Source organism: Scomber japonicus, chromosome 22 (genome assembly GCF_027409825.1).
Source record: "Scomber japonicus isolate fScoJap1 chromosome 22, fScoJap1.pri, whole genome shotgun sequence".
In the NCBI taxonomy this organism is placed as follows: Eukaryota; Metazoa; Chordata; class Actinopteri; order Scombriformes; family Scombridae; genus Scomber; species Scomber japonicus.
This window is the reverse complement of record NC_070599.1, coordinates 25,913,308-25,927,544: the sequence shown is the minus strand read 5'-3', so window position 1 is coordinate 25,927,544 and position 14,237 is coordinate 25,913,308. Positions and strand designations below refer to the sequence as shown.

Below are 14,237 nucleotides of genomic sequence, written 5' to 3'. Positions count from 1 at the left end.
CAGGATCATAAATCAAACTTAACTCCCAACAAAAAAAAAAAGCCATGAATCTCCTAAGATCACATTTGTGCCCAGAGTTTTCATCCATTTGAATGTTTCGCCCCTCCCTCGCCGACGCACAATGGAATAAAGGCTGAGACGAGCAGTTTACAAGAGCAAAACAATACAAACACACCTGTAGAGACCCTGAGCTGAACGTCAAGCCCCTCCCCCTGGCTGCAGAGTGGAATAAGGGGTGTGTTTGGAGGTTCACCCCCCTCAGGCTGCCAGTCGCAGATGGAGGCCCACCAACACTCTCCAGATAGCAGCAGTGAAGAGTGCACCGTCCTGGAGGCCCCGCCAGTCAAAAACGCCTGCCCGCTGCATGCAGGGAAGGTGAGGGTCCAACACCAGGGTGCTGATTATCCTGTGATGATGTGTTTCTCTTATAACTTATAATTTAACTCTTGGAAACCGCTACAGCCAATGAAAAGCTGCTATTTACCCCCAATTTATCAGCCAAATCATTGCATATCAACTTAATTTCATTGTAATGTACATCTCTGTCATAATACCGTTTCTTTACAGTTCAGCTTGAGTGAGCTGAAGTTTGTCCGGTCTCCACAGTCTGGATGTGAAAGTGCTGTGTGGAGCCGCTCAATAAACCATCAGGAATTACTTCCAAACATCAAATTCAATGATTTCATATCACTGAAATCAGAGGAAATGCTTCATTTCATAAATAACAGCACAAAACATGATACTGTACAAGTAAAAACTACCAAACTAAGAGATATGCAAGATGGAGGCTCACAGTGGGTCTTTATTTGTCCCTGGTTGGAACTTAAAATGTGACCAAAACACAAGGATTTAATGGAGTTTTATGAAAAGTGAAACATATTTCAGGAAGCAGGTTTTTTTTACAATTTTTTTTCTTGCTGGAACAGCTGATAACACCATAACCCAGAAAATGTCTGCTGGCTGTTAAGACTTTGATTATACTCTTCATCTTAATGGCTTGAATGACCATACTTTCAACATATAATTGCTTCTTTCCGGGGATCTGATGGACAGAATCAAAAATGCCACAAAAATTGGTGAAATTCTTGAAATTACAGTGTTATATGCAGATTTACAGCTAACAAACCAGAATTATCTTGATATGCTATATTTTTGCTTTATTTTGTCCATTACTGACTGAAAGAGAAACATGTCTTAGAAAATCGTATTTGGGAATAACCAAATTTGAAGCCAGACAGATCTCAAAGCTTTATGCAACAAAACCACCTGAAATCAATTCTATGACTGACACTGTTGAGTTTTAGTTGGGTGGCTTCACCACAACTCCACATTACAGTACAAAAGCAGCATGATCTTTATATCAATGTCTCTCTGTAACTTTACTCTCCATCTGTTGTCACACACCATCTCGTCCCCAGGTGTCAGACCTCTACTGTTCAGCCTGTGAGTGTCCAGTGTGTGAGGATTGTGTGCCGGACCATGAAGACCATGTCAAGGTGCCCCTCAGTCAGGCTTTGGAGGAGCACCGCAGCACCCTGCAGGAGAGGCTGGGAGCCGTTCAGAACAGGTACGGGTTTGGTGGTGAGAGTCTCGAGCTCCTTCTACAACAGTGACTTACAATGTTTTTTTGATTGTCTAAGTTCAACAGCGCTGATATAGAGTATAGAGGTGGTTTTGACAGTTTAAACGTGTCAAAATGATCTTGTGGGAAATTTGGTGAAACAGAAACCTGCTTTTGACCTTCTGTCTGCTAGTGCTGAGTACAAGTCCTCCAAATTATATAATAAAATATGTCATTGGTCCATGCTCTCCAGATGACACTTAGGAGAGTTTCCTGATCTGTCCCATATCAGCAAGGTGACACTGTCTGTGCTATTTATGCTGGGAGATTATTAATAGAGCATTTTCCTGTTTATCTCCACAGACTCCCCCAGATTTCGGACGCCCTGTCCTTCGTTAAAGAAATACTCCAGCAGCTGTCCAATCAGAGAGCTTCCATCGAAGAGGACATCCAGTCGAGTTTTGAGGATCTGCACAAACAGCTGGATGTGAGGAAGAGCGTTCTGCTGATGGAGCTGGAGGTCACCTACGGACTCAAACAGAAGGTGCACACACTGGATTAACAAGATTTAATGCTAAGATTTCTTTTGTACTTGCTACAGACCTGTTTTTAATCTTTTGTACACTGTACACAGAAGTGACAGTATGGTGTACCTTTCTACGGTGTAATTAGTTGAGCCTGACAAGATTATGTCTCTAAGATTTTGCCTCAAAACCCCAAAAAACAAGATGAATAAGAGGAAAGAAATTGGTACAGAAGTAAAAGCGCTGCCTCTCCTGCCACTAGAGTACTTTAACAGAGAAACACCAAACGACACATCAAAAACATCATATCATCCAACTCCAGGTACTCCAGGCCCAGGTGGACAGCCTCGTTCGGGGAGAGGGGGATCTCGTGTCCACCTGTACCCAGACGGAGGAGGCTCTGGCTGGGGAGGCGTGTGTGGCGAGCCTGCAGATGGAGCAGGACCTCGGGGAGAGGCTGGGGGAGTTGGCTGGCCTCGGCCTGCCGTGTCAGCCGGAGGAGAATGACCAGCTGGATCTGGTGTTGGAGACTGACGGGCTGAGGAAGTCCATACACAATCTGGGGACCATCGTCACGACAAGGTGAAAGGTCAAAGGTCATAGTTAAAGATAGATGCATGATAACTGTTGTAATTATTGCACCGCAGCAGCAAAGATGGCCACGTTTCAACCCTTCCTCCTCCTCCTTCCTTCTTGTCAGTGCCGTGGCGAGCCAGAGCGAGGCCATGGGTGCAGGCCTGGAGCAGTGCATTGTGGGACATCCTGCATCTGTTACCATAGTGACAAGAGACAAGTCAGGGGGAGCCTGCAAGAATGGCAATGCGATTCTGTCAGCTGAGGTTTGTTTTACGTCCACACTCCTACAAAATGTGGAGCATTTCTCCAATTAAAACATACCCCTGTCTTTTATTCCAGGTTTTCACCCCAGATGGCAGCATAGTGGATGGTGAAATAGTGGACCACAAAAACGGGACTTATGAGTTTGTGTACATGGTGCCGAAGGAGGGCGACTTCTCATTGGCTCTGCGTTTGTACGACCAGCACATCAAAGGAAGTCCCTTCAAACTGACAGTTGCCAAGGCCTTGGAGGCAGAAGCAGAGGTGAAAGGACAGAATAACTTGAAAAGGATGAAAAATCAGTCTGTTTAAGAACAGTAATCTAAAAGTCATAATTGTAGTCGTCATCATATTCTCTCCAGGTGTCTCCCTCCACCACCACAGCCACCAACTCAGCAGCCAACGCCACCCCATCCACCGGCTCCTCTGAGGGGGCGAAGAGACGGGGGAAGTCCCCCGGCCAGAAGAAGAAGACAGGCTCCAAGAGGGCCAGTAGTGCGCTGGGCACCCCACGACGCAAAACTCAGAACCCCATCGAGGACGACCTCATCTTCAGGATCGGTGAGAGACTGATGTTAACATGACATATAATAAACACTAAACAGTTCACTCAGCAGTGAGAGGCAAATCAAGATTTCGGACACTAACTAATCGTCATCATTTTTTGTCATTACCATCAGCTGTAGAGTCACATGACGGTAGTTAAAAGTTACTCAAAATACAACTGGAACATAATTTCAGTATCCAACACATTAACTTGTACTCTTGTGTTAATATATTATGTTTCATTAGAGGAATTATATTTTTTATGTTGTCTTCAGGAACAAAGGGAAGGAACAAAGGAGAGTTCACCAACCTTCAAGGAGTGGCTGCCTCCACCAACGACAGGATACTGATCGCAGACAGCAACAATCAATGTGTACAGGTAAAACAACACACACACACACACACACACACAAAGTGAAGACATTTTGTTCGGCCAGAATTAGCCGTGGAAGAGTAAAATAGTATAAAATGTAAAGAAAAAGTATCTCAACATTTTACTTAAGCGCAGTTACTTAGTTACAAATGTTTGTGTCTCCATTGCAGATTTTCTCCAACCAGGGGGAATTCAAGAGTCGTTTTGGTGTGCGGGGACGGTCACCAGGACAACTGCAGCGACCCACGGGTGTAGCTGTGCACCCCAGCGGTGACATCATCATCGCTGACTATGATAACAAGTGGGTCAGCATCTTCTCCCACGACGGCAAGTTCAAGGTAGGTGGGGTTATTTTCTGTTGACTTCTTCAGGAACATTACATCATAAAAACAAATTGTCCAAAGTCACACTGAGATATATCAACCTTCTTGGTTATACTTGTTGCATTCATCAGGCCAAACTTGGCTCTGGTAGACTGATGGGACCGAAGGGTGTGTCCGTGGACCAGAACGGTCATGTGATCGTAGTTGACAACAAGGCATGCACAGTCTTCATCTTCCAGCTGACCGGCAAACTCATCACCAAGTTCGGTAGCCGAGGCAACGGGGACAAGCAATTTGCAGGTAGTGTGAAAAAAAACCATGTCTCGTGAAAAACTGCAAAGGTTATGTGTGTACTAATCTGCTGCATCAAGCTGATTGGCACATGATAACACCCTTCTCCAGCTGAGCCCCACCCGCTTCAATATAGTGAGAAGAGTTTAATGTAGTGTCCATGTAGAATCTCATCACACACTTAAGATGCTGAAGTTTCATATGAAACACTGACAACACAACCTATATCTTCTGTTTTTGTGCTTTTGTCTTCAAGGTCCACACTTCGCAGCAGTCAACAAGAACAACGAGATCATTGTGACTGACTTCCATAACCACTCTGTCAAGGTACTGAGTGAATATTACCTTCACCTAGACTTACAGTCAAGCCCGAAATTATTCATACCCCTGGCAAATTTTGACTTAAAGTTACTTTTATTCAACCAGCAAGTTTTTTTTTTGACCGGAAGTGACACAGGTGTCTCCAAGAAGATAAAAAGACGATGTACAAAAGGCATCATTGTGGTAAAAAAAATATTTCAGTCAGCTTTAATTTACATTTGAACAAAAAGTGGCATGTCCAAAAGGGGTATGAATAATTTCGGGCTTGACTGTATATAGGTGTACAAGTAGAGCTTTAAAATTCTCTGTCCCATCAGGTTTTCACCCCAGAGGGAGAGCTGTTGTTGAAGTTTGGCTCTAATGGTGAAGGAAATGGCCAGTTCAATGCTCCCACTGGTGTCGCTGTGGATGTTAATGGGAACATCATTGTGGCTGACTGGGGAAACAGCAGAATACAGGTACAGCAGGGAGGATGGGTCTATAATATCAATCTAAGAAATGTCAGTGTTATTGCAGTTGTCATAACACCTTTTTCCTCTCTGTCCAAACATTTCCAGGTGTTTGATGGCAGTGGTTCCTTCCTCTCCTACATCAACACATCAGCAGACCCTCTGTACGGACCCCAGGGTTTGGCCTTGACCTCTGATGGACATGTGGTGGTGGCAGACTCTGGAAACCACTGCTTCAAAGTCTACCGCTACCTACAATGATTGAGGTTCGGGTGGAGAAATGAAGTGGAGTCCAGAGAGTCAGACGGAGGGAGCAGTTTTCTGAGTGGAGAGATGCGCTGCACGATGTCAAATTCTAGGAATTATTGCATGAACCTCTACCGCTGCCTGTAACGATGGAAGGAGGGATGAATAGAAGCGAGGAGGAAGCAAAGAAGAAGAATAAGCTGCCATCTTCACATCATTAGAACCACAATGGAAATTAAGTTTAAAATGTTTTGCTGATCTTGATGAGGTAAGACCATCAAAAAAATGAAATAGCAGAGAGCGGAAATTTTGGGGAAATTGCGGGACAAAGATCTTCTTGAAGTCTAAATAGGGATGAGGGATGAGTACCAGATAAAGAGGAAAGAAAAGAAAACATGGTGGATTCACACATTTGCTGCACTTATGCCCTTCATTTGAAAGTTTAATGCAAGATTGGAGAAAACAGTTATGGATTAATAATCTCTGGAAAGTCTGGAAATCCTTCTTTATCTCAGTCAGTCTTAATGGAAAGAAAATCGAGAAAAAGAAAGCAAGAACCGATAGAGGCTGCAAGAGAGGAGAAGGAAAATGTTTTTTGGAAAACCGCTGCTTCCTTAATCCACAATGGAGTGAATGATGGATACACAGATAAAAGAATAATCCAGGGCATGAATTAATAAATCAAGAATGGTGTTTGGAGAGAATGGAAATGTTCTAATGTTCTGCCTTCTTGTATTGTAATAGAAAAAATGGTCAGTGAGCCAAAAGTGGTCTACATCTTGGTTTGACATGATTTGTTCCTTCAGGTCATCACCACAAATTTCCTGACATTCCGTAGTTTGCAATTGGATAACAAGAAGCTAGAAAGCTTCGATGGCATTTTCAGACCTGTGTTGTTTGGTCCAGTTGAATCGGACTCTGGTTTGTTTTCACCCTTGGTGTGATTTGTTTGGTCAGATCTGAACACAACAATTGTACTTGGGTGGGGACCAGAACAACCGTACAGACCGTTGAAGGATGTAGTCTTGGTTCAATCACAAATAAACTTTGGAGTGGTTTGTTGTGGGAACAGAATCCAACCTAGATCCAACACAACTACAAGGCTGCAGGTTTGAGTTGGCGAATTTGACACATTCTCAATGTTTGGCAGATAGGAGCTTCTTCACGACCCTCTTGTGATGTTTCTGGTTCCCCAGACACAACTATCCAAAGAGCAGATTGAACACTCTCAAATGAAGAAATTAAAAAATCTCTAACACGAATAACCAAAAGTTTTATTGTACCAACTCAACCTGTAATTTGGATCAGTGCAAACAAAGTACAGGTTTGAAAATGCCTTAAGAGTTAGCCATAGAGAAGTTCACTTAACTTTAAACTGGTCCAGCAGTATAAGACTATGGTTGTACTGGGAAATTCCCAGCAGGGAATGCTGTAGATACAAATGAACCAAATCTCCCTAACTATATTGATTTTGCTATCAGGGTGGCATAGATACGTTCTACCCTGGGATGATCATTAAATAATTATTATTACCAAGATATGGGCTACTTTTAGTCCGTTGTCCATTGTTTGTACAATAGGATTGTCTGAATATGGAATGTTTATTTCATTTCTTGGTATATGCTAGCATTCTATACAAGTCTTAGGCAATAGATTCATCATTAGAAAAGACTGCTTGACTCTGACTGTCTGAATGATTGATTCATATGATTGGGTGACACAGTAGCTTTGACGAGCTGAATTGTCCATCTATGCTTGGTTTGAGTGTTGATCTATTTTTTTCCCCTGAGAAACTTGTTGCAAGGAAAAAAAAGTCTATAAATCTATCCTATATATTTGTGAAAATACCTTCAATAATATTATGTAAAATGTTCAAAGAAATCAACATTTTTACACACTTGTTTCTGCTTGCCATGTCATTAATGAAAAAACAAAGCTGGGGGAGGAGATTCTAGAATGTTCCGATTCATTGCCAAGGATTCTAGAATGCTTTAAACATTCTGAGGAGTGCTGTTGATGACGCGTGAGCGGCCGATGGTTCCAGAACTGTTTCCCCTCATTCTGTATTACTTACAAAAACAAACAATATCCTCACTATAACTGAACATAGAATTACGATAATCTCCTGATAGATATAACAATCATATAGGTTTATGGTATGACCACTAGAGTCAATGATTTCAGCTTTGTTTCTCATACTTAATGTTTTGCAAATTCAACATTCAACATTTTGAAATGGGAATACAGAATGGGAAAAAACACTTCCAGAGCCACTGGCCCTTCATACTTAGCAACTGGATTCCACAGGTTCTGTCGTCACCCATAAGAGTACCTCAGTGTTCTGGAAGCATGCTTCTGTATTACGTGATTGTTGACATCTAACATACCACTCCTAATTTCAACTGTAAGCTCCAATTTTCCAGAAAATGCACCCTTCACTTAGAGTTACAGCAATGTTAAGTACAGTAAAGAACATGTGACAAATGTGAAATGAAGCATTTACAAATTACTTTTGGAAAAGTGCTATGTAATAATAGTGATAGCAGCACAATGCAAGGCATTTACGTCATGAGGCATTAACAGTTATTCAGTTAAGTTACTCACAACAACAGTCAGTTGTTCAGTTTTAACCTGCATCATGAACACACAGAAAACATCTGCAACTAACAAAAGCTTGTGTTAAAGGAAATGGTGTCCTTAGTGTCAGTTATTCACACAATGATGTTATCAGACAATAATCAATAGCATAAATATACTGCGTTCAAAACTGATCAAGGTTTTTTAGGAAACTGTATGAGTAAGTTATTTATTTATTTATTTATTTATATATTTAATTAGTCATTTAAATCTTTTTATCTTGCCATTTGATTGTGTTCCACCTTGTGCATTGAAATTCGTAAGTGCCCATTATTTCTTATTTTTATACATTTCATCCATTACGTTGCATCAAAACATGATTGTTGGTATTTGATACATTTTATATTGATTGTTATGAGTGGACAAATCAGTTTTTGTTGTCATTTTATGAGGGGAGAAATCAAGCTATCCATTTAGCAAATTTGCATTTATGATTGAGGCCAATGGGCACTTTTAGCAGAAAGCTAATGAGTTAGCTTTGGCTGATACAGCAAGATATAATGACCAAGCATATATGCCATATATGCCTGTTAGGCCAAGGGGGGATATTTTGAAATATTAATACTGTCTGTTGGGTGCAACCAGTTATAAGCTAAATCGGTTGCTTTTGGCTGGTTGTAGCCATTTGTTTCAATGCTGAATGCTAACAATGCCGACAGGCCACTTTTTTGTTTTTTATAGACAGCTAAACACAAAATTGTTGTGATATCTGTATGTTCAAGACCTAAAATTATAGTTGTCACACACAAAAAAAGAGTTAATTTTCTTTAATTGTGCCGATTGTCAGTTTGTTAAAAGTACTCTAGATCTCTGACTTTGTTTGAGCGCCTAATAATGCTGCTAAATCTGTTGCTCATTAATGGTGATCTGGGAGAAAATTTGGGGCATTTGGGGGCGCTGATTGTTTCAACAAAGTCAGGGAGAGTATCTTTAAGTAATCTGGGCCTTGTTTGTTGGATTCAGCCTTAATGTCATTGATATGAATGTTGTTTTAAAGTTGATATGATGGAATTGCCTTCTCAGTAACCTTGATTTGTATCACAAACAGACATAGCGGTTAGCTGATAAATATGTCAAACAGGAGGAGTTAATTTATAGACTACACATCCATTTGAGGGAACTTTGGTTCTCAAATGAGATTTTCCAAATTGCTCTCAAATAAAATTCAATGATGGCATATTAAACCCCGAAGCTTTTCCGCAACATTTTCAGACTGGTGTCAAATGGAAATCCCTTAATGAAGAAAACTTTCATCATGTGGCTTCAGTGTGTGTATCATTTTTAGTTTTGCGTCAACATTGTACATCAGTTTTATTTATTTTTCCTCAAATGGATATGTAGTGTTTCGGAACACAGCTCTTAAAATACTGATCAGTTTCTTACCGTGTTACTTGCCTGCTCTTTCTCTCTCTGTATTTACTATCTGTCATGTCTGTTCACTGTTATGGACTGTCGCTTAATATTCACACACACTCAACACCGAAATAAAGCATTGGTTCAAATGGAAGCCACCTGTCGTTTGTTTCTGTTTAAAGTCTGTATATCTAATGATCTAAAAGTGTTTTACTGTATCAGTGCCATTGGGGCATGTCAGATTCTTTTGAGCCTGTGAGAGTTTGGAGAGGCCTGATAGTTACCTAATAAATACCTACACTGCATCTTAATTATATTAAACCGTATCCATCCATGTATGATCTCTGCTACTCTTATGGCAAACAGTGAATATAACAACATACAATTTATGTTGTTTTTTTTATTGGAGAAAACACACAGAGATTCAACACAAGTATCACACAAAGTAAAGTACAGTCTCTGAGTTTGCCCTGCCCTCTTGTGGCTAAAAGGTATACAACACCTAAAATAAATAAATAAATAATAAAACAAGAAAACCAGACTGGTGCTGCAGTGACCCATTAACAGTCAGGAGCACAAATTAACATTAAAACCTGTTTCCTAAGGTAAAACTGCTATTTGCATACATTTCCTATCAGTGCTCCCATATTTAGCACCTCTAAATAGAGCTTAAACACACCATTTTTAATAGTGCTGCCTTTTCCATTGTGGCACTTCAGTACATATGGATAAATTCAATCAATTCAATTCAGTTCAATTTACTTTAACAAATACAATACATATTCGCAAAAGTACAAATACACACAGAACAACAGTTACATGCAGACTTATGGCAGTGATTTATAGCCTGTCTGTCTATTAATATCCTATACCAACTACATAGCAAAACTCTAAATGACCACCAAGTAATGCTCCACGAACCATATGCCAACATGTTAGGAAGTTCAACCAATAGCCTCACACCACTGCCAATTATTGATGCCCCTGTTGGAACCATACTACACACCGTTGCAACCAATTAAAACTCTAGAAATAATCTATAACACCCTACCAGACTGCATAAGGCCACTGCCACTAAAACTTAAGCATGGTGATAATAATCAATTTTACAATCTTAGCTTTGCAAAGTGTTACCTTAATTAGTCTTAAAGTATATAGAAATGTTACTCAGCTTACAGTTGTCACGCACATTATCTACTGGATGAGTCTCTCTAGTTTATGATTTGCTCACTGTTATCCTGATTCAGGGTTGTTTTTACAGCCTGGCAGCTTTCCTGCCCGGTGTAGAAACAGCAGAGGTAACACCATAGAGCTGGGCAGATTGAGCCAGGTCACTGATGTTAACACTACACATCTGACACTGTAGCTCAGCAGTGTTAAGCCACTGACAACAGTACCAACCAGGATCCCTGCTGTCGCCAAAACCAGTGTTATCAGTATGGATGTAATGGTGTGGAAAGCCCTCTGCTTTACTTTGTCATCATGCTTCCTGTTCTCTTCCCCTGGCCTTGGACGCCTAAGAGTGTAGAGAACGGAAAGGCTGCAAAAAGAGATGATGACAAAAGCTATGCCGGTGGAAAAGAAATAGGTCATTGTAATGACCTCAACCCTGGCTACAACCATTACACACGCCAATAAAAAGAATAACAGCCAAACACACCCAATGCTGATATTTCTGATCCTGATTGCACTCTTGTTCTTCAGACCCAGGTAAGTGATAGGATGAACAACAGCCAGGTAGAGCTCCCCACAGGTTAAGGTATGAAACTGTATTTTTATGGCCATTGCGGTCACAAGCAAGGCACATCCAATGTCCACCACAATTTGGAGACCAATGTGTACACCAACACAGTACAAAAGACATGCAAAAGCTTCAATCAGCTCCAGGGCAACCATGTTGTAGGTGAAGATGTCAGAGTGACTCGCCATTGCAGCAGTGGGAACAGATCGCTGTCGCCTCCACCGTTGATATCCCAGGTAGAGGATGAGGATGGAGAGAGGGACAAGAAGGACGATGTTGGTGATGGAGAAGGCTGTGAAGATGAAGATGCCTTCTCTGGACCTGGAACATCTGTCCAAGTAAGGATGGAGGCAGGAGTTGGAGGAGAGGTAAGGAATAAGAAGTGAGAGATCAGCAGAGGAAGAGGAGCTGGCTGACATATTTAGATACACGGAGACCTGAAGAAGAGGAGGACACAAAGAGTATAGGAGGGGGAGGTGTAGAGAAGGTAAGGACAGTGTTAAAATCAAATTAAGACAAATAATCTGGACAAATAAATTGCTCACACCAGCATTTAAAACAAGCACTTCACAGTGAAATCACTTCATTTTTGATTTAACTTTTGTAATTAACAGGATCTTTTGCACTACATCACAATGTCACCAAGTGTTTTAGCAAGAAAAACATACAAAGACATACTCTAGTTATATTAAAACATTGATAAGCACCTTTTTGGGGAAAATACAGAATGATTGATTGTTAGAAAAAAATTGAAGAAAATTACGTAAACTAACAAGCATTGATAATTAAAATATATAATATTGTTATTATAATGTATTAATAATGTATTAAAATATATATTATAAATAACAAACCCCACCTTGTCTGTAATCTTTTTATTGACCGTCTTTCTTCTGCGTCTCCAATGTCGCTGACTGCTGTTTATGGGAGTTTGGACCAAATATACATGGTTTCATGTGATGTGATTAGTGTATGAAAAACAGGTCAGAGCAGGGCTGTCAGGTATTTTGCATCTTGCAAAACTGATGCAGATTTTCTGATACTTTCACGGTAAATTGCAGAAGGCAAATTTTCCGTATGTGACACCCGAAAGAACTTCTGCGAGAGATTAAACAAACAAAATGAACATTTCTAGTATTACATATATTACTGAGAATAGTTCTCGTCATATTGATTAAGTAATTTCAACACAGTAATAGTATAATAAAGATACAATAATGATGTTTATACATATGAGGAGACATTGGTGGGTCAACAATACACTGATAGTTTGAGTGCATTAAGAGCATTTGATAGGATTCAAATCTAATGGAGTCACTCAGTTCATAGCACCTGTCTGATCTGTGAGTTGGTGTGTTATTATAGACACATCTGGAGCTGCAGTTTGGTGGCGGAAAACATATTTTGGGGATCTGGGAGTGAAACAAGACCCTACCCAACCATTGGGACCTCCTGTTTAAAACATGAAGACCTCTACCCTGACTAACTTAGCAGCCACTCTCGTCACCACCTTGTGGAACCTCAACAACCACCTGGACAGCCTAGTAAAGACCTAAAAACAAGAGATAATACCACAGCAAACTCATTCTAACACCCTAACAATACCCCAACCACCTTACTAACATTATAGTAACCACAACACAACACTGTAGCAACCACACAGTCACAACAAATCTCTCATATTGAGACTGAAATTATCATATTTAGCCTGATCTAACAGACAGGTCTTATAGAAATATACTCAATTTATTATTCGTTTAGTCAAATTTACTCTGCTCAGATCTAATCTACTCCTTGTCTTTACTTATTGACGTAACAGCAACATAGTTTCCCTGCCCTTTGTAGGTAGAGTAGAGGTATCACCAAAGAGCAGGGCAGATTTAACAAGCCCCCAGATGCAATCACCAAACAGCTGACACTGTAGCTCAGCAGTTGTGACTTGTGTACAACAATGGAAACCAGAAACACTACAAACCACAGCCACAGCACTCCTGTTATGGCTGTGATGGTGAAGAAAGCCCTCCGTTTCGGTTGCTCCTTATCCCTGCCTGCCCCGGCCGGTCCTGGACGAATCAGAACACAGAGGACAGACAGGCTGCAGAATGAGACGACTACTAAAGAGAAGATGAGGAAGCAGAACATTTGGATGGAGGGCGAACTAGGATAGCACCAAACTGTTACACTGACACATGCGATGCAAAGCAGCCAAACACACCCAATGCTAATGTTTCTGATCCTGACCCCTCGAGCGTTTCTCAGCCCTATGTAGACAATGGGGTGAACAACAGCCAGGTAGCGCTCCACACAGGTGAGGAGGTTAAACAGCACCTCTCCATAGAAAGCAATGCAAGAAGTACAATACCCTGCTTTCATCATGTCTCTGACATTAACGTAGGTGCCACAATAGTAGCAGATGCTGCCCAACAACCAGATTAGCTCCATGGCAAGCGTGTGGTAGGTGAAGATGTCAATGTGGTTCATCTTTGTGAAGGAGCGTTGCTTCTGCCATTGCTGGTGACCCAGGTAGAGGATGAAGATGGAGAGAGGCAGGATGAGGACGGCTCTGGTGATGTTGGAGGCAGTGGTGATAACATCAACGAGAGAGTCAGAGCAGTAGAGGTGCAGAGATTCGAAGGAGGAGTTGGATGGTGAAAAGGTGTTAAATGACATTTCTACAGTAGGTAGGCAGAGGCCTGAGGGGAGACAGATACAGAGAGGTACACATGAGGAGAAAGGAGTTGCTGACACATTGGGTGCATCCCAAATACCTTAAATTGCATTCATGTTTCCCTCACTTGTGTCTTTTCCTTGCATCTTAGTGGACACATGGTGAGACACAAGGAGTACATGTCAAGTCTCATATTTGATGGAGGCAAGAATGTAGTAGCAAGGAAACATCATACAATTATCCTACCTGTGACCATTAACAACCAGGAGGTGGAGCAAGTGGACGCCTTTAAATAGCTTTGATTGTTTGTTTGTTTGTTTGTTTTGGATCAAGCATTAATCTTTTCTTAGTGTGTGGATTACACTTA

The 14,237-nt window shown here is 41.0% G+C and overlaps 1 protein-coding gene across 2 annotated transcripts; it reads left to right on the top strand.

Moving 5' to 3' along the window:
• The first annotated feature begins 276 nt into the window (after positions 1–276).
• Positions 277–5,486, top strand: LOC128384073 (tripartite motif-containing protein 2-like). Of its 2 annotated transcripts, none has more exons than XM_053343654.1 (13): positions 277–375; positions 1,419–1,567; positions 1,925–2,105; positions 2,408–2,667; positions 2,786–2,924; positions 3,001–3,174; positions 3,285–3,483; positions 3,744–3,847; positions 4,012–4,179; positions 4,296–4,464; positions 4,712–4,782; positions 5,094–5,234; positions 5,334–5,486. In XM_053343654.1, exons 1-13 carry the CDS (start codon positions 277–279, stop codon positions 5,484–5,486), a joined length of 2,007 nt encoding a protein of 668 aa, XP_053199629.1. The 2 variants fall into 2 exon arrangements, with proteins under 2 accessions (XP_053199629.1, XP_053199628.1); XM_053343653.1 differs by having other exon boundaries at positions 3,001–3,186.
• Positions 5,487–14,237: the final 8,751 nt, after the last annotated feature.